Source organism: Aotus nancymaae, unplaced genomic scaffold (genome assembly GCF_030222135.1).
Source record: "Aotus nancymaae isolate 86718 unplaced genomic scaffold, 86718_ANA_hifiasm-v0.15.2.pri h1tg000046l, whole genome shotgun sequence".
Taxonomy (NCBI): Eukaryota; Metazoa; Chordata; class Mammalia; order Primates; family Aotidae; genus Aotus; species Aotus nancymaae.
Genome location: NW_026988460.1, coordinates 29,777,836 through 29,797,688, shown reverse-complemented (window position 1 = coordinate 29,797,688; position 19,853 = coordinate 29,777,836). Strand labels below are relative to the sequence as shown.

The 19,853-nt window shown below is 46.0% G+C and overlaps 1 protein-coding gene across 3 annotated transcripts in view; it reads right to left on the bottom strand.

Moving 5' to 3' along the window:
• ALDH1L1 (aldehyde dehydrogenase 1 family member L1) overlaps positions 1–19,853 on the bottom strand; it is a 113,031-nt gene that overhangs the window by 33,853 nt on the left and 59,325 nt on the right. For all 3 annotated transcript variants that reach the window (XM_064362115.1, XM_021667039.2, XM_012475792.3), the window contains 6 exons: positions 18,224–18,325; positions 17,376–17,465; positions 16,276–16,413; positions 13,668–13,793; positions 9,697–9,788; positions 631–778 (listed from right to left, as the gene is read on the bottom strand). In XM_064362115.1, coding sequence (XP_064218185.1) covers positions 631–778; positions 9,697–9,788; positions 13,668–13,793; positions 16,276–16,413; positions 17,376–17,465; positions 18,224–18,325 — 696 coding nt within the window. The remainder of the gene's footprint in view (positions 1–630; positions 779–9,696; positions 9,789–13,667; positions 13,794–16,275; positions 16,414–17,375; positions 17,466–18,223; positions 18,326–19,853) is intronic.

The window sequence follows — 19,853 nt, the reverse complement described above, 5'->3', positions numbered from 1 at the left end:
ACATGCCACCACCCACCACTCATGTCCCTACGGATTGGCAATTCCTCTCTGAATGCAGGCACTTCTGGGATACCATCCTCCTCCTGAAATATGTTCGTCAGTTGTTTGTCCTCAATCCCAAGGACACTCCGGGGTCCACCTTGGTCCCCTGTGCTTTCTTCACCCACTTTTGTTCCAATCTACCAGCCAAATAAACTATGCCAAAGTCCATTCCTATGGGAGTTGGCAGTCTACCAAGATAGCTCGGGTAAGATTTCTTAATAATCTCTTTAAAAAATAGATTTTCAATTACTTATCACGCTTCCATACACACAAGTTGAATATGTAGGATCATTTGTTTCCTTACTGGGAACTAGAAGTCTCTTCTTAGTATCCTGATCGCATGCCTTGGGACTCAGGGTTTGGCCCACGTCCTGAGCATCAGACAGCAACATCCTCTGCTAAGCCTGCCTCACTGTACCAACGTCCCCAGGCTATCCCAGGTGCAGGGAGAGCATGAGAAATGGAAGGGTGGGCTCCTGAGGCCCTGGCTTTCTGAATGCCCAGGTTTCTTCCCTTGTCTTAGGTAGTCACAGATGCAGCCGCCAGAGGGGTCTGCAGGGCCTGCTACTGGGAGGGCCCAGCACTCACGTAGTCAATGCTGCACTCGCCCTCCTCATCGTCCCCTCGCAGCTTCCTCACTAACAGCTGGATGAAGTCCCCAAAGGTGGATGCCATGTACACATCTTCGTTTTCTAACTCCAGGCCATCACACAGCTCCTTCACTTCCTCCACCAGCCTGGAGGAAGGAGATGGAAAGATGGGGACACGAGAGGGGATCTGTAGGCCTGCATCGCCAGCAGCAGCAGCAGTGGCGCCAAACACCCCAAGAGGCCCATTCTAGCACCGGGGGCTAGCCATGAGCCCAGAACTGGGGGAAAGGGCCCAGGCTGTGGACTCAGATGGCCCTGGGTCCAAATTCTCGCTCCATCACTTTCTAATTTGTGACCTGGGGCAAATTGACTAACTCCTCTAAGCCTTAATTTCTTCACCTGTAAAACAGAAATAATGATAGCTCCTCTGTTATTTTGTGAGGAGTAAATATGACAACCCACCTTATAATAATAATTAGTAGATTAATAATAATCTCCAAAAAAGTCTGTTAAAAGAATAAAAATACAAACCACAAATTGGAAGAAAACATTTCCAAATCACATTATCTGATAAAGAACTTGTATTCAGAATATATAAAGAACCCTCAAAATTCAATACTAAGAAAGCAAACAACCTAATTAAAAATGAGCAAAAGATTGAACAGATGCCTCTCCAAAGGAGAAATATGGATGGCAAATAAGAATATGACAAGATGCTCAACATCATTAGCCACTGGGTAAATGCAAATTAAAACCACAGTGAAATGTAGCTGCATATTTATTAGAATGTCTAAAGTTTAAAAGCCTGACCATTCCCACTACTGGGAAAGATGTAGTACACTGAGCAACTGGAGCTCGCACACACTGCTGGTGGGGATGTAAATGGTACTACCACTTTGCAAAGCAGTTTAGCAGTTTATAAAGAATTAAACATAATTCCCATTTCACTCTTAAGTATTTATCCAAAAGAAATAAAAGCCTATGTCTAGACAGCAGACAGCAGAACAGGAAGCTCTGAAAATGCATCCCCTTACCTAAATAACTATGGAATTTATATAAATCAAATATGTTGTAGATCTGGGGTCTAGTCAAATGCTTTCAGCACCAAGGAGAAAGACTGGTGAAGAAGCTGGTAAATGTCAATCATTTTCAGTGAATTTCAGCCTCTCATAAGCTATTGGTTGGCACCTGCCACCGCCCACCTCTGCCACAGAAAGCTTAAGCAAGGCTGGGTCATATTCCAGACACACCTTATTGAAGCCAAGGTGGGCAATAGGGACCTTGTCCTCCAACCACCAGCACTGTGTCCTGAGCATGGATATTCCTTTTGATTGCTGAGAGGCTATCATAAAGGCTGGCAGTCACTGTTTCAAACCTCGCAGGCTGAAGTAGCTTCCAGGAGATTTTGAAAGGCAATACTTTCTCTCCACTTTGGTAGCCAGACATTTATGGAAATCTTTGTCAGGTCACTGGCTGACTACAGGAACAATGGAACAGAAAATTCAATGACAGCATACAACAAGGAACACACCTTGAAAAATGATTTGGAAAAGTCACAAACAGATGGCTCCAGTCCTCAACAAGGAAGATTAATAATCCCTAATAAGTAAGAGAACTATATTTCCAGAATTACCACAACATAACATTCAAAATGTCCAGTTATGACCAAGAAAGATCTACAAAACATATGAAGAAATAGGAAAGAAGAGCCTATTCACAGGAACAAAAAAGAATTTCAAAGAAGGTATTAATTCCTGAGGAAGATCAGATATTGGAATTATTGGTCAAAGACATTATGTCAAATACCTTAAATATTTTCAATGAACTAAAGAAAATTATGAACAAAAACTAAAGGAAATCGAGAAAATGATGTGTGAAAAAAATGAGAATATCAATAAAGTGACCAAAACTATAATAAGAAGTCAAGCACAAATTCTTGAGCTGGCAAGTACAATAACTAAAACAAACAAAAAACTCACTAAAGGGGTTCAACAGTAGTTTTGAGCAGGCTGAAGGAAAGATGAGCAAAATTGAAGTTACTCAGTCTGAGAAGCAGAAAGTAAAAAGGATGAAGAAAAATGAAAAGAGCCTGTAGGATTTATAGAATACCATGAAACATAACAACATACTTATAGGAACTCCAGAGAGAAAAAAGAGAAAAAGGCAGAAAAAATATTTATTTGGAGAAATAATGGCCCCGAAGTTCCCAAACATGAGGAAAGAAATGGATATACACATTCAAGAAATTCAATGAAGTCCAAGCAGGATACACTCAAAGAGATCAACACCAAGGCACATTATACCCAACTTGTTGAAACCCAGAGACAGAGAAATAATTTGGACAGTAGCAAGAGAGAAGTGGCTTGTTATATACAAGAGATCCTAGATAAGATTAAAAGCTGACTTCCACTAAAACACCTTAAAGGACAGAAAGCAGTTGGATAACATATTAAAAGTTCTGGGGAAAAATGGCAACCAAGAATTCTATATACATCAAAACTATCTTTCAAGAATAAAAGAGAAATTAAGATATTACCATAGAAACAAAGGCTGAAGAAATTCATTAGCAGTAGACCTGCCCTAGAAGAAATGCTGAAAAGAATCTTTCTCTTTTTATTTATTTCTGCCATTTGTTTTTTGCATGTCTTATTTTTTTTGTTCCTCAGTTTCTCTATACTTGTATTTTTAATGTGGTTTGTGACTTCTCTTTTTTTCCTATATAAGAATAGGCAAGTGAACAAAACAATAATTTTAAATATATATTAATGGGCATACAATGTATAAAAATGTACATTGTGACGGTAATACTATAAAGGGGAAGGAAAAGAGATGTGTAGAATGAGAATGTTTTTATACTACTGAAGCTGGGTTGATATTATTCAAATTACCTTGTTATAAATTTAACATGTTAATTATAATCCCCAAGTAACAACCCTGAAATAACTAAAAAACATACAATTAAAGAAGGGAATCAAAGTCATACACTACAAAAAAATTACCACATACAGAAAAGGTCAGTATGCAGAAACTGAGGACAAAAAAAATAAGACATGCAGAAAACAAATGGCAGAAATAAATATTTATTAGTAAGCAAGTTAAATGCAAATGGACCAAACTCTCCAGTTTAATCTATTTTAAAGTTTAAACATGAGAAGGCACAAATTGGATGACTGAATAAAACCCAACATCTATACATATGCTACAAGAGAATCACTTAGATATAAGGATACAAAAGAGCTGGAAGTAAAAGGATGGAGAAAACATTCCATGCGAATAGTAACATAAAATAGACTTTAATTTAAAGTTTAATAACAAGTTTACAAGAGACAAAGAAGGACATTATATTGATAACAAGGTTTGATGCTGCAAGAGGATATAACAATTATAAATTCATACACACCTAACACAGCCCCAAAATATGTGAAGCAAAAATTAACTTTTCTACAATAGTAGTTAGATACTTAGATGCCCAACTTTCAATAATATATTCAAGAATAAGACACCTGAACACCACAAACGAATCACACATATACAAAACACTGTTCAAGAAGAGCAGAACACACATTCTTCTCAAGGGCACATGGAACAGTCTTCAGGATAAACCATTTTTTAGGCTATACAACAAGTCTTAATACATGTGAAAATATTGAAATCTTACAAAGTATCTTTCCTAATCAAAATCGAATGAGACTAGAAATCAATAACAGAAGGAAAACTGGAAAATCCACAAATATATAAAAATGAACTAGCACACTCTTAAACAACTAATGGGTTAAAGAAGAAAACACAAGAGAAACTAGAAAATACTTTTAGTCAAAGGAAAATAAAAACACAACATATCAAAACTTATAAGATGTAGGAAAAGTAGTGCTAAGAAAGCTGTTTACAGGTGTAAATATATGCATTAGAAAAGAATAAAGATGTCAACTCAGTTACCTAAGCTGTACACCTTAAAGAACTAGATTAAAAAGTAATCTAAACTCAAAACTAGTAGAAGGAAGGAATAATTAAGGTTAGAACAGAGATAAATGAAACAGAGACTAGAAAAACAATACAGAAAATCAACAAAATCAAATTTTGATTTCTTGAAAATATCAACAAAATTAACAAACCTTTAGCTGGAGTGACCAAGAAACAAAAAGTCAAGGCTCAAATAACTAGAATCAGAAATCAAAGGGAGACATACCAACTTTACAGAAATAAAAAGCATCATAAGAAAATATATGATAAATGATAACTAGGTAAAGTGAACAAATTCCCAGAAACACACAATCTATCAAAACTCACTCATGGAGAAACAGAAAATTTGAATAGATATGTAACTAGTAAAGAAACTGAATCAGTAATCAAAATCTTTCCAGCAAAGAAAAGCCCAGGACTGAATGGTTTCACTGGTGAATTCTACCAAACATTTGAAGGGAAATTAACACCAATTTTTCTCAAACTCTTCCAAAAAACTGAAGAGAGAATACATCCTCAACTCTATCCGTAAGTCCAGCATTTACCCTGACATCAAAGCCAGCCAAACATACAACAAAAGAAAATTACAGATCAATATCCCTTATAAAAACTGATGCAAAAATCCTCAACAAAATGCTAGCAAACTGATTTCAGCAGCATTTAAAGAAGATTACATATCGTGACCAAGTAGGATTAATTCTCAGAATACAAGGATAGTTCACCTATGAAAATCAATCAGTATAACATGCCACATTAATGGAATGAAGAGAAAAGCACATGGTCATCTCATTTAATGCAGAAAAAAGAATCTGACAAAATATCCTTTTTTGATTAAAAAGCACTCAAACTAAGAATAGAAGGAAACATTCTCTCTATAAAAAAAGGCCACATTTGAAAAACCCACATCTAACATACTCAATGGTGACTGAAAGCCTTTCCCCTGAGATCAGCAGCAAAATGAGGATGGTTGCTTTCACCACTTCTATTCAATATAATGTAATAGTCCCTCCTTACACTTGGGCCAAGGAGGCAAGGGGGTTGTTCCAAGGCTTCCAGTGAATGCCTGAAACCAAATAAAGGGCTGAACCCTTTATTTGCGCTTCTTGACTTATGATAGAGTTACATCCCCAAAACCCATTATAAATTGAAAATGTTGTTAAGTGGAAAATGTATTTAATATCCCTAACATACTGAACATCAGAGCTTAGCCTAGGCCAAACTTAAATGTTCTCAGAACATTTACATTAACCTACAGTTGGGCAAACTCATCTAACACAAACCCTATTTTATACTAAAGTTTTGAATATCTCATACAATTTATTGAATACTATACTGAAAGTGAAAAACAGAATTGTGTATGGGTTACACAAAGTATAATTTTTACTGAATTTGTATCATTTTTACATAATTGTAAAGTCAAAAAATCCTAAGTTGAAGCATCGTAAGTCTGGGACCATCTGTATATTCTATACTTTTTCTGATAACATCAGTGGCTACTAAGTGACTAATGGGCGGGCAGTGTACACACCATGGTTACAGGGATGATTCACATATCAGGTGGGATGGAGCGGGACAGCATGAGATTTCATCATTCTATCAAATGGTGCGCAATTTAAAAACGTATGAATTATTTATTTCTGGAATTTTCCACTTAATAGTTTCCAACCATGACTGACCATGGGTAACTTAAATTACAGAAAGCAAAACCACAAATAAGAGGAGACTACTACACTGGAAGCTCCAGCCAGGACAATTAGGCAAGAATGAAACGTTAATCCAAATTGTGAAGGAAGAAGTTAAATCATATCTCTTCACAAATAACATGATTTTATATGTAGAAATCCTTAAATGGGCCAGGTGCATTAAATGCCTTATGCTGTAATTCCACCTTAAATGCCTCACCCTGTAATTCCAGCATTTTGGGAGGTCAAGGTGGGAAGATCATTTGAACCTAGGAGTTCAAAATCAACCTAGGCAACATAGCAAGACCTTGTCTGTACAAAAAATTGTTTTAAGTTAGCTGGGTGTAGTGGTGCATGCCTGGAGTCCCAGCTACTCAGGAGGCTTAGGCAGGAGGATCACTTGACCCCAAGAATTTGAGGCTGCAGTGGGTTATGATCACACCACTGCTCCATCCTGAGTGACAGAGCAAGACCCTGTCTAAAAAACATAAAAAGAAAACCTTAAATATTCTGGACATCCAAAAAACTGTTAGAGCTAATAAAGGAATTCAGCAAAATTGCAGGATACAAAAATAACATGCAAAAAACAGTTGCAACTACATACACTAGCAATGAACAATCCCAAAAGAAAATTAAGAAAACAATTCCATTTACAATGGTATCAAAAGAATAAAATAAGAATAAATTTAACCAAGTAGGCAACAGAGTTGTACACTGAGAACTACAAAACATTGCTGAAAGAAATTACAGAAGATCTAAATAAATACAAAGCCATCTGTGTTCATGGACTGGAGAATTTAATATTGTTAAGATGACAATACTACCCAAAGTTATCTACAATTTCTATGTGAACTCTATTAAAATTCCAAGTGATATTTTGCAGAAATTACAAAACTCATCTTAAAATCATATGACATATCAAGGGACTGTGAATAGTTAAGACAACTCTGAAAAAGAACAAAGTTAGAGGACTCACATTTCCAGATGTCAAAATTTACTACAAAACTACAATAATCAAAGTAGTATGATACTGGCATAAACATAGATATGTAGACCAATGGACAATATGGCCTCGAAATAAGCCTAAACATATATGGCCAACTAATCTTCAACCAGGGTGCCAAGGATACACAATGGGAAAGCGATAGTCTCTTCAGCAAATGGTATTGGAAGGACTGGATGTCCTCATGCAAAAGAATGAAATCAGATCCTTGTCTGGCCCCATACACACAAATAATCAACTCAAAATACACGAAAAACTTAAAAGTAAGACTTAAAACTGTAAAACTGGAAGAAAGCCTAGGGGAAAGTCTTCAGGACATTGGTCTTTGCAATGATTTCTTGAATATCACACCAAAAGAACTGGAAACAAAAGCAAAAACATACAAGTGATATACATCAAAGTAAAAAGCTTCTGCAAAGCAAAGGAAACAATCAGTATAGTGAAAAAGCAACCTATGGAATGGGAGAAAACATCTGCAAACCATATGTCTGATAAGAGGTTAATCCCTAAAATGTGTAAGGAGTTCCTACAACTGAGTAGCAAACAAAACAAATAATCCAATTTACAAATGGGCCAAGGCTTGAGCAGACATTTCTCCAAAGAAGATATACAAATGACCAACAGGTATATGAAAAGATGCTCAACATCACTAGTCATGAGGAAAATGCAAATAAAAACTACAGGGAGATGCCATCTCATCACTGTTGGGATGGTTCTTGTTCAAAAGGAAAGAAGAAAAGGGGAGAGGAAGGAAGGTAGGAAGGAAAAGAAGTACTGGCAAGGATATGGGGAGAAAGGAACCTTTGTGCACTGTTGGTGGGAATGTAAAATAGTGCAGCCTCTATGGAGAACAATATGGAGGTTCCTCAAAAAATTAAAAGTAGAACTACCATATGACCCAGCAATCTCACTGCTGGGTATTTGTCCAAAAGAACTGCAATCAGGATCTCAAATTCCCATGCACTTCCATATTCATTCACAACAGCCAAGATGTGGAAACAACACAAATGTCCATCAGCAGATGAGCAGATAATATGGTCTACCTGTACAAGGAAATAGGATTCAGCCATAAAAAGAAGGCAATCCTGCCATGTGCTACAACAGGGCTGAATTTTGAGGACATTATGCTAAGTGTAACCCAGTCACAGAAGGACAAACGCTGCTTGATTCCACTTGTATGAAGTACTAGAGTGGCCAAGCTCATCAGAGCAGAAAGAATGGCTGTTGCCAGGGCAGGGGGAGAAGGAAATGGGGAGTGGCTGTTCAATGGGTAGAAAGGTTTAGTTGTCCTAGAAAAAGCTATAAAGATCTGCTGACCAACATTGTGCTCATAGTTAACAATAAATGCAGTTATAATTTTAAGAGGGTGAGTAGATGTTGTATTATGTGTTTTTGCCATCTTCTTTTTTTAAAAAAGGACATACACTCTTAACTATTTACAGAAAAGCAGTTTTGCTTTCTTTGCATCCTCAGCTCAGTAGCTCTACACAAGCCACAGCCTGGTCTCTGGACACCATTCTCTCAGGTGTCTGACATTCTTCCTCTTGGCATATTTTTTACAAAACAATTATTCTAAACTGCATACTGCCTCACACTGACTTACTAGAGGTCCACAGTGTCCAAGGTTTCCAAGCACATAGGCCCAACTTAGCCCACTCAGCCCCAACTCATATGCATGGTAGATTGCAAAACTGGCCACAATGCCCACCCCTGCAGTCACAGCCTTGGCCATGTGAAGGTGCAGCACCTGCTAGCAAGAGGTGGAGTTTCTTCCCCCACCCCTGGAAGCTGGACCTGTTCCATGACTCATTTTGGCCAACAGAATGCAATGAACATGATGTGCTAACTCTGAGCCCAGGCCTTCCTGGGTTCCTGCTCTCCCTCCTGGAACCCACCACCACCACAGGACCAGCCAGGCCCCAGCTGACTTGGCAGATCCTGCCCTTATGTGAGCCCAGCTAACAGCAACTGAATCTGACACACATCAGCTGAGCCCAGCACAAACTGTCGACCCATAGAACTGTGAGCTAAAGATATGGTGTTGGTTTAAATCTCAATGTTTTGGGGTACTTTGATGCACAGCACAAATGGGTTGGCACAATACATAACCCCAATCCTCCCCATGAACTCGGCCCTGCTCTTCTGCATCAACTCCTCCCAAATTCCTTCCTAGAACTTCCCTGGAGAGGCCCCATGCAACTCCATCCCTTATACTATTCTCATGAAGACCTGCAGCCATTCATGTGTGCTGCTCCCCACCAAGTGTGCATTCAGGAGACCTGCACACTGGCCCTTCCTGGGTACCTGGCCCACATGATCCATGAGTGTAACAAATGGTTGTTTCCTGCCATTCAGTTTTGCAGATATTTGTGACATAGCACCAAGTACCCTGGACAGGACCCTCCACTCCTTGCCTTACCTCACAACGTCCACAGATGCAGCCCCCGACTTGAAGAAATCAGTGGAGTCTTCAACCTCCAGGACATTGGGGAGGATCCGCTGCCAAGCACTCTGCAAAGCAAGGCCTCATGAGAGGGTGGCCGAGGGGAGCTGGGGACAAGTGCCACTCCAGGACAGCAACCCCTGAACAGACTCATGGACGGCCTGGGGCTGGAAGATGTTGCCTCTTCCCAGGAGACCTAATGGTCCAGTAGCAACCACCTTCTAGGGGAGAAGGAGTTGCCACAGCCCAGGCCCCTCTGATGCTGGCTGCTGTCCTCACGCCCACCTCACCTCGACCCTCAGCTTCTCTGGGGTCTCCATGGCAGTCCAGCTGGTGGAGGACAGATGTGCCAGGCCTCTTGGCATGGTTGGGGACTAGAAAGGCAGGGTCCAGCTGCTCCTGAGCCCCACTTGCCTTGGTGCTAGCGTCCAAGTTCTGGTGTCCCCAGTGTGACACCGATGCCTGGGTGTTGTAGCAGCAGGCTGGGGACAGGGTGGGCCTCAGGGTAACTGTGAGGCTCACAGATGGGCTCAGAAGACCTGGGTCTTGTCCTCATCAAGATGCTAACTGGTTTGTGTCCTATGAAGGATTGAGTCTGGGACCTATGGAAGGTAGCAGTGCCCAGCTAGCCAGCCCTGTAGATGTGGGTGCTCAGCCAAGGCACCCAGTAAGGTTATCCAGCAGTCAAGATGGAACAATTGTTCCCTGGGCAGGCTGCTGGTGAGGCCCAGTGGGACAGGAGCCAGGAGGGGTCCCAGCAATACCAGGCCAGGTCCCCACTCTCTGGATGAACTCCAGGCCATTGTTAATCATGGGCCCAGGTCGGGGGGATGAGGCATGAGATGCTGGTCCAGGCCCAATCAGATCTAGTCCCACAACACCTGGCACAAGCACCCTTGGCTCTGGCTCTCCTCTTTCTTTCTTGGAAAAATGTCATGGATCTGCCCTTCCCATCCTCAGGGGACCATTAACAGTAAACCAAGCCACTCACTGTCTGCCACACACCTGCTGCCTGCCCCTCCAGGCCTCTGCTGGGCTCTCACCTGCTGACGACACCTTCCCCTGACCCCCCAGCTAATATTTAAATCCTGGGCATCTTTAAGGGTCCAACTTCTGTGTCATCTGTTCCCTGAAACCTTCGCTGGCCACTCTACTGGCAGGATCTACCTGCCTCAGACCACACCGCTTAAGGCCACCAGTCGTCCACTGCTGGATGGCACCTGCAAGACACAGGGCCCTTATCAGATGGGAGTAGAGCCATGGAGGGGCAGTGCGGCAGACTGGTCACTGAATGCACCACGAAGCCACAGCCCACCAAGCCATGAAAACGTAGGCAGCCCTTCAGTGCTGACCGCAGTTGTGTGAGGATTCCGTGTGTGAGGCAGGCAGAGAGTATGCACTACAGGGAGAGTCAGCAAACACAGTCTGTGCCATGGGCAGCACCCGCCCAGCCTCAGCTCAGGAGGGAGTAGGGGGTAGTGGCCCACTACCTGCGCAGCCCACAGCGGGCTCTTGGGAGTGTTCTGCTGAACGGCCACAGGCCAGGCCCCTCCACCAACACTGGGTAGCTACACAGCCCCAGACTGGCCTCTCATTGTCTTGGCCATGTCCCCTCTACCCCATTGGTCTCCAGACCACACATCCTGGAGACCAAGTGAAGCTGTGAGCAAGAGGGCTAATGACAGCCATTCTAGTGATGGTCCTGGGGTCTGCACAGTACACAGCTGGAGAATTCGAGCCTAGCCCTCCATAGCCCAGACTCTACTTGTCAGGCCTTGACTCTGGAGCTGGGACCTGCAGGTACTGAGGGCACCTACCAGAGAGAGTTGTTATCATGAATAAACACACTGCTCTTCCTGGAGGGTCTGGAACTCTGAATATGCACAGCGAACAAATGCAAACCTGAAAGAGCCAATCCTTCCAGATGGAGCCCCAGCATCTAACTGGGTCTAAATTTAAAACAGAGCCAAGTGGTCATTTGCTGTCTAGGAGGTCACACGTAATCTGGGTTCCCCCCAAATCTGCACCTTTTTATCTTTGGGTGTTTCAGAGCTCACCTGAACCAGCCAATCAGGGCTCAGCTGTACCAACCAATTAGAACCGGTTTCAATCCTTCCTTTGTGTGGGAACTCATTGCAGCACAGTTTACAATAGCAAAGACCTGGAACCAACCCAAATGCCCATCGATGATAGACTGGACTGGGAAAATGTGGCACATATATGCCATGGAATATTATGCAGCCATCAAAAACAATGAGTTCGCGTCCTTTGTAGGGACATGGATGAACCTGGAAACCATCATTCTCAGCAAACTGACACAAGAACACAAAGTCAAACACCACATGTTCTCACTCATAGGTGGGTGTTGAATAATGAGAACACATGGACACAGGGAGGGGAGCATCACACACTGGGGTCTGTTGGGGAGAAATAGGGGAGGGACAGTGGGGGGTGGGGAGTTGGGGAGAGATAGCATGGGGAAAAATGCCAGATACAGGTGAAGGGGAGGAAGGCAGCAAATCACACTGCCACGTGTGTACCTATGCAACAATCTTGCATGTTCTTCAAATGTACCCCAAAACCTAAAATGCAATAAAAAAAAAACAAACAAAAAAAACCAGCCTTCCCATTGTTCTCAGAAATGCACCTTCCTGTTAGACTGGAAGCTGCCTTTGCATGATTTGCAAACTGGTCGCTGGAATAAAGTTCTCCAAATTCCTTTTCTGAGAACTTCTGTCCACAGTACACACTCTAGAAATAGCTGTTTTGCTCATGATGATGCTTAGACTTATTGCTAGCGTGTATTGAGTTCCTCGAAGATGCCAGCTACTAAACTAAACTTTTTCATGTGTTTTATCTTCTTTACCAATCACAACATCCACTGAATAAGGGCTTATTATTCCCTTTTTACAAATGCAGGACTCAGCTGCAGCTGTTGTAAGATAGCATCTTTTGACTTGGGTCTACAACTACAAACAGATGACCCTAGCTCATCACCAGGGCCACTCAGCTGTGGGCTCCAGGAGGGCTGTCTGTCCAGCTGGCCCTGCAACCCCAGGGCAGGCTAAGTCAGGGCCAGAGCCACTGCTCCAGGGATATCTTTGGAATAAATCAGAATTTTTTTAAACAGACATTCGAAGTATTCTACTTTCAAGTAAGGAAGTCACTGGCTCTCAGTGCCTTTGGAGCACACAAGTGCCTCACGTCCATCCTTGCTGAGCCCTGCCCCGCATCTGCTGTTAACACCCACGGTCCCCAGCTGTGTCCAGCTGACACTGCCCCTCACCCTCTGGGCTCCAGCTCCAGTGCCCTCCCATGGCAGCTCCCTGCCCTGTTCGGGCCTTGTTCCTTCTCTCTTGAAGGTCTTCCTGCAGATCTTTACTCTCCACCCAGGGGAGAAGAATACAGTGGGAGGGAACAGGAAGGGTCAGGAACAAATTCCAGGCAGTGAGTGTGGATGGAAATTCAAGTTGAGAAGACTGAGTTTCAGAGAGGAAAGCTCCCTGCAGCATCACACTTGGGCAAAGCTGGATTGGAGCCCAGGTGTACCTCACGGGCAGTCTGTGCTGGTCACAGCCCAGGATGCTGCCTCTGGCAAAGCCTTTCTGGAAGGCTCCAGTGCTTACATTCTAATCACAGGGACATGAGCTTGACACCTGACTCTTTGAAATATTCCAGGAGCTTCTGTTTCACTTGTTAACTGTTGACAATGAGCCCTTAGAAGAGTCAGACTGAATTGGCCAGGTCCAAGGGCCCCAGCTGCAGAGGAAGGAGGAGCAAGAAGACAAGAGAAAGCTCCAAGACAAGACGGAACCAACACTGCACCCGGGGCCAATGCAGACACCCACAGAGGCTGGCGCTGCCCACTCCAGGGAGTGTGATTTGCAGAACACGTGTACACCGCACAACCCGTCCAACTGGATGGCAGCCCTGAAGTTGCCTCTTACCCGCACAGCCTCTGCAATAACCAGCTCCACTTCCGTCAGCTCAAGGGCACTGCTGCCTGCCCCCTTAAAGAAGTTTGAGGCCGGGATCATTTTGCCATCCTCCAGCTGAATGTTCTTCACCAGCAACTGCAAAAGGAAGGATTTCACAGTTCCTGTGGTCAGACTTGAGACAGTGATGAAGGAGTTCCACACAGGGTGCTGTGCTGGGCACTTCAGTCTTGTCTCCAACCTTCAGATGAGGATGGAGCAGGGAGTCCCAGGTTTGTGATGAGGAGTTCACAGTGGGGAGGCCACCATTCCAGGTACACAAACTGCAAAGCTTGTGCCGCCCCCAGCTGCTCCATTTTCCATCACCCACCCCCGCCACGCTTTCACTTTGTTTGTAAGTGTAATGACTTTTTTACTTCTATGAAAAAGGATTCCTGGGGATCAAAAAAGAAAAAGTCATTCAGGCACCACATAGAAAGTCAACTGAGAAAAACAACTAATCCTGCAATCACCCAGTAGCTCCCAGAACCGCCACAGAAGCACCTGGAGAACATCACCAGATGCCTGTCTGGGACACAGAGGTGGGAAGAGGAGACGCTGAAAAAAAGTCTGGCCGCCCCTGCAGTCTACAGCTTCAGGACAGCACTTCAAGCTGGTCCCAGGTAGAACCTGCATCCAGCCATCAGTTTAAGGGGATTCTGGCTGCCAGATGTGAACTACCCTCACTGCAGCACGTGGCTCGGGGATACTCTAGTGTCTGCCCCAGATTTATTGTATTTAAGAACATGTTTGAATTGTTTGGGGCCTGCTTGTTTATCAATAGTTTTTAACAAATGACTTTGTTAGGGGCCAGGGAAAAAACATGTGTAATAAAAGAGTTATGGATAAGCTCATGGGTGGGTACATGTCTCTATGCGTTAAGAGTGGCTATGTAAGAATGGCATCCTCTATGCATGCTCTGGCAGAACTGGAGCTGGCCTCCTGGCCTGACCCTCGCCCCACTGCCTTTTGAAGATGTTCTGGAGCTTTCTGCAAGCTAAAGCCCAGCCAGACCCCACAGGGAGTGCCTGAAAGATGTTTCAACCCAGGGTCTTCTGGGTAGATCTGTGGGGAGCAGGGTGTGTGTGCTCAGCGGGTCTCTCCTCACTCCCCTCCCACCCTGAACACCTCTGGACAGTGGACAAAGCTCTTGTGAGAGCTGGTAACTAAGCTTCCTCTTAGACAGTTGCCTTCTTTGCATTGCAGTCTTTGCTGGTCTCTGGGTAGACGCTGTGGGTGCCCTGCTCAGACCCCTGTGGCTGGTGCCCTGTCCTCCAGCTGCAGTAAGGGCTGGATGCCAGCAGCCTGGACTGTCCCCTCCTTGCTTGCTGTGGATGGATAAGAGCTCCTAAATACAGGAGGGACTATGCCTGGTGGGTCCTCTACCCCACCCCAGAGCTGCTGAAACCAAAGGCTGCCGGAGGTGGGGACAAGCGGGTATAATTGGAGGGTGCAGTTAATACTCCAAAGCCCACCCTGAGAGCAGCACCAGGCTAGACTTTTCCTGAACGTTTACTTTTGCTTTGCTTTCCTCCGCCCTTACTGCCCGGCATGATTTTCTGGAACATTCCCTCAGACAGATATTCTCTTGCAACTGCATATATCAATCAAAACCCTACACTGGAGACATCAACAGCAGCCTAGACCCTCCAACAGGGGAGCACAGCAGACTGGACACCAAGAGCGAGCGAAGGCCAGTCCCCACACTGCCACACCTCACTCCAGCTGGCAGGACACAGCAACACTGCTAGGGATACCACGCCCATGGGGTCTGTCCAGACCCTGTCAGTGCGGGAAGACCCCACCTGCCCTCTCCCTACCCCCGGCTGCTCATGTGAGAAGGAGTAGTAGAGTGCATATTAACAGGACACTACCATGGCCAACACCAGCATCAGGGCTTTGGAGTCAGAATTTCAAAGTTTGAATCCCAGCTCTGCCGCAGGCTAGCTTGAGTGATCCTGGGCAAGTTATTTAAATCTCTGTTTTCTCCCCTATAAGGATATAATATTTGTACATATAGTATTGTTGGGCAGATTAAATTTGATGCACATAAATTGTTCTGGCATAAAAGGTGGTCCATCACTGTTTGCTGGTACCGTGATTTGTAGTCTGCTAATAACAAGAGCAGGCGGCTGGCATGGCTCCCAAGGCTCTGCTAAGCCACCATGGCATCCCCATTCAAAGAGATGGGAGCTGAGGCACAGAGGCTTAATGCTCCCACACCCAGAGGTACTTAGATACTCTGATAGACCAGAGAGGCCCTGAGCCCAGGCTCCCTGGGAGGGCTTCTCTCTGATTCTGGGTTGCCTGACACTCACACAGGGCACTCAGCCTGGAGACGGGTGCCTGGCCAGGAAGGGCAGGGAACCCAGTTTCCCAGAACAGAGAAGTGGGTAAACTGCCTCGGACAGCCTGTGCTCGGGGCCAGCCAGGCAATCAGGGACAGAGCAGGCTCAGTGTTCCCTCCTGGGTCTGTTTTTTTCCATTTTCTCCAGAGGAGCCTAGGGTCTTCCTGTGAGGCTTGAGCCCAAGGACAGGAGCATGGGTAGCCTCGAGCAGGTGAGTGACTCACAACCCTTACCATTCTGTCATCATTCCCAAAGAGGATGAGTCCCGCTTTGGTGACCACCCCTGGCCGATGGGCTCCTGGAATGGGCAAAGTATCTCCTTCGGGCACCAGGCCTGAAGTGTTCAGTGTTGAGTTGAAAAATGTCAGTTTCTGTCAAGGGAAGAAAAGGCAAAAGACAGTGGGTGAGAAGAAGCCCCTGAAGCCAGCAGCCCAGACAGGGCTGAGTAGGGCTGGGAGGAGGGAGGGGGACCAGGGGCAGCTGAGACCTGGGAGCCAGCTCAAAGCCCATGTGACCTCTGAAGCCCTTCCTCCTGGGGCACAAACAGGACCTGGAGGAGCCTCAGTGGCCTCAGAGAGCTGATGGCAGGGCTGCCTCAACCTCATGTACCCCATAAGACCCTTCTTCTTGGCCCATGGCCTCAGACATCAGGTGCACAGACTAGGGGAGAATGTGCTCCAGGCATTACGGAGAGAGGCCACCTGCCCTCAGGGTGCTACCAAGCAGTGGTCCCTTTGATCAGAAGATGTATTTGCTAGTACAAAGGGCTCTGCATTGGTGAGGACAGCAGAGAGGCTTCCAGCCATAGTCTAGGCAGTCGGCTGGGGGTCAGGGGTCTGGACAGTATGAGACTGTGTGGGGGGTAAGATAGCCCTAGAGGTTTGCACAAAGACCACCATGCGCTGTCCTGCCACCCCTGATGCCTCACTAGAGCCTGTGACCCCCAAGGCTCCCCATATTCAGCATCTGGCCTGCTCATGCCTGGCCCTGAATGTGCTGCCCTACCCTGTCTGAGGCCAAGTCAGAGTCAGCACTGGGCCTGGGGTCTCTGCAAGCCCAACGGTGAAACTCAACCAATACAGCTGTGTCCCAGGGGCTCTATAAGGGCCTGGAGGCCTCCAGCTATGAAGGACATCTATCCTTTCGCTACTGGAGGCTGGGTAGGTCTCTCATTCCTGGGGAAAGGCTGGGATGGTTAGGCGGTACCCAGTGGGAATAGGGGCCAGGGTAGTAGCTATTTATTATACTAACCAGTCCAAACATACGTGATAGTTTTATGGACAGTGGGATACACCAATGCACCTGGCTGGATTCCAGCCATGCAGGGACACACCTGTTCACAGGCCTCTGTCCAGGCTCCCGGCACCTTGTCGTTCCCACGGATCCAGTTGTGAATGGCCTCTGCCGGCTGGTCCCAGTTGATCTGTGGGTAGCAAGGTGTGTGTGCTCAGCTGGTCTCTCCTCACTCCCCTCCCACCCTGAATGACATCTGGATAGTGGACCAAGCTCTTGTGAGACAGCCAGTAACATCAGCTTCCTCTTAGACACTTGCTGGAGTCCCTGAGCTGGTGTGCCCAGTTCTGGGTGCTCTCTGACCCTCAGTCTCTCATGGGCTGGGCAGACTTCAGAATGGTTTGGGGAAGATAATGTTCTGCTGCTGTCAAGATGGCTCAGACCTTACACAGAGGCCCTAGCACAATGTGCTCAGACCTGTCCGATAGGGCCCCACCCACCTTTCCTCACTGGCAGGATTCCTGTAAGTCCCTACACAGCACCCCATACTCATGAGCTGAGACACAGCCCGCAGGCCTCTGAGGCTCCCCAACAGGCTATTGCTCCAGAGACCCGCACTGTCTCGCCTTGGAGACTGCTTGCACTACGGCTGACGTTTTACCCCCTAATTCCCGATCTCCTCCCTACCTGTGGGCTTTGCATGCCATTCCTCCCACAGAGGAACAGGAAAGAACCTGAAATGGACCCTGTTCCCTACCCTCCCAGGTGCCACGGGTCTCGTCCTCCACAGCTCTCTTCATGCATCCCTGACCTGGGCTTCCCTTTCTTCTGGCCTCAAAGAATTACAACCTGCACCATCCAGGCTGAACCCCAGCCTCCTCAGGCTGCCCTCTACATCCCCAGTCTGCTCACAGGCAGGCTTGGGGTGGGGAGGAACCCAGCACTCACCTTGGCAGTCTCCTTCTTCTGAATCCCCTCATAGGTGGCTCCTTCCTCAGGCTGAGGGAGTCTGGGGGCCTTGCCCTCAGCGATCAGCCTCACTGCCTGCACCTGGGGAGATCCAGTAGGTTGCCATCCCCATCAGGAGGACCTTGCCTTCCTCCCAGCCCCAGGGCCCCACACTAAGCCTGGACCCTTCCCCAGACTGAACAGACTTGCCTGGCACACAGCAGGCACCCAAGAAACGCCTGTCACATGAACAAGGGAGTCAGTGTGAACCTAACTCCTGCTGCACAAGGGACACAGACCTGCCCTCTCTACCTGGCAAAGGCATAGATTACATAGATCTTACATCTTCTGAGATCTTAGCAGATTATATAAACTGTAAAGCCCTGCAGGTATAACACAGACACAGATGTCCATGTTGCTGTCTAAGCCTTCTCTGCCTTATAAGGAGAGTGAATCCTGAGCCCTGTGGCGGACTCAAAGGTGCAAGTTTGTAGGTCAGAGATGAAGCAGGAAGTAGTTTCTCTGTGACTGACAGGAAAGAGGAAAGTGGTGGGAAAGGAATCAGGAGAGAGGGAGGAGAGCCAAGGAGCCTGGGTCCACGTGAGCGAGAGCCTAAGGGAAGAGATCAGGAGGTGCCAAAAATGGGAAGTGATGGGTGTCAGAGTGTCTGAGGCAGGGCTGCCCAAAGGAGCCCTCTACGGTGATGGACAAGTTCTAAGTCTGCACGGTCTGACATGGTAGCCAGGGGACTTGGAATGTGGCTGAGACTGGGGAACTGAATTTTTCAGTATAATTCATTTTAATTAATTTAATAGCTGCATGTGACCAGTGGCTGCCTTGTTGGACAGTGCAGCTTCAAGGAATATTTGAGTTGCTTGCCATGGAAAGCACAGGTAAGCCCCTTCTCTGTCCCACTAAATCTCCAGCAAGTTTACCCTCACTACTTTTGCGAGCTGGTCAGTCTGTGTCAAAGACAAGTTTAACAGAACTGAAAAATCAAAGGCAATGGCCAGGAGCTGAGGACGAGGGGACAGTGGACGCTGGGGCTGCCCTTCCTGCCGCTCCCAAAAAGCAAGGGCTCCCCAGGGCCTCTGTCCCTCCTGCCCCCTGCGTGGACAGCGCCTTTGCCTCTGGCCCTGCCAACCAGCCTGCTCTCGGGCAGGGGCAGCAGACCTCAGATACAATTCCCCGCTCCCCATCCCCCCGAACCCAGCTGTTGGCTCAGACCCATGGCCCGCCACCCTGCCTCTCAGCAGTGCCACCTGCCAGGATAGCTGAGCTGCCCTGCCACTCAGGCCATGTGACCACAAGGCACAGCCTTCTCAGCGTACTGCAGCAGGAAGCATGTGACTGAGGCAGCCTATCAGAGCACTACATCACCCCAGCCAGTGATTGGTTCATGAGGATCACATGACCCCAAAACTGGCCAATCAGAATCTCCCCTGATTTGTGATTGATGAAAGAGCGTTTCTCTTTCCCTGGAATCAAGGATTAGAATTCTTGAGCTACAGTGGCTATCTTTCCTCTAATTCAGGGCAGACAAACTGAGAATGAAGCTAATCACACAGAAAAAAGCAGAATCAACGAGTCAAGAAGGGGAGAGAAATAGAATCCTAATGACATCATGGCT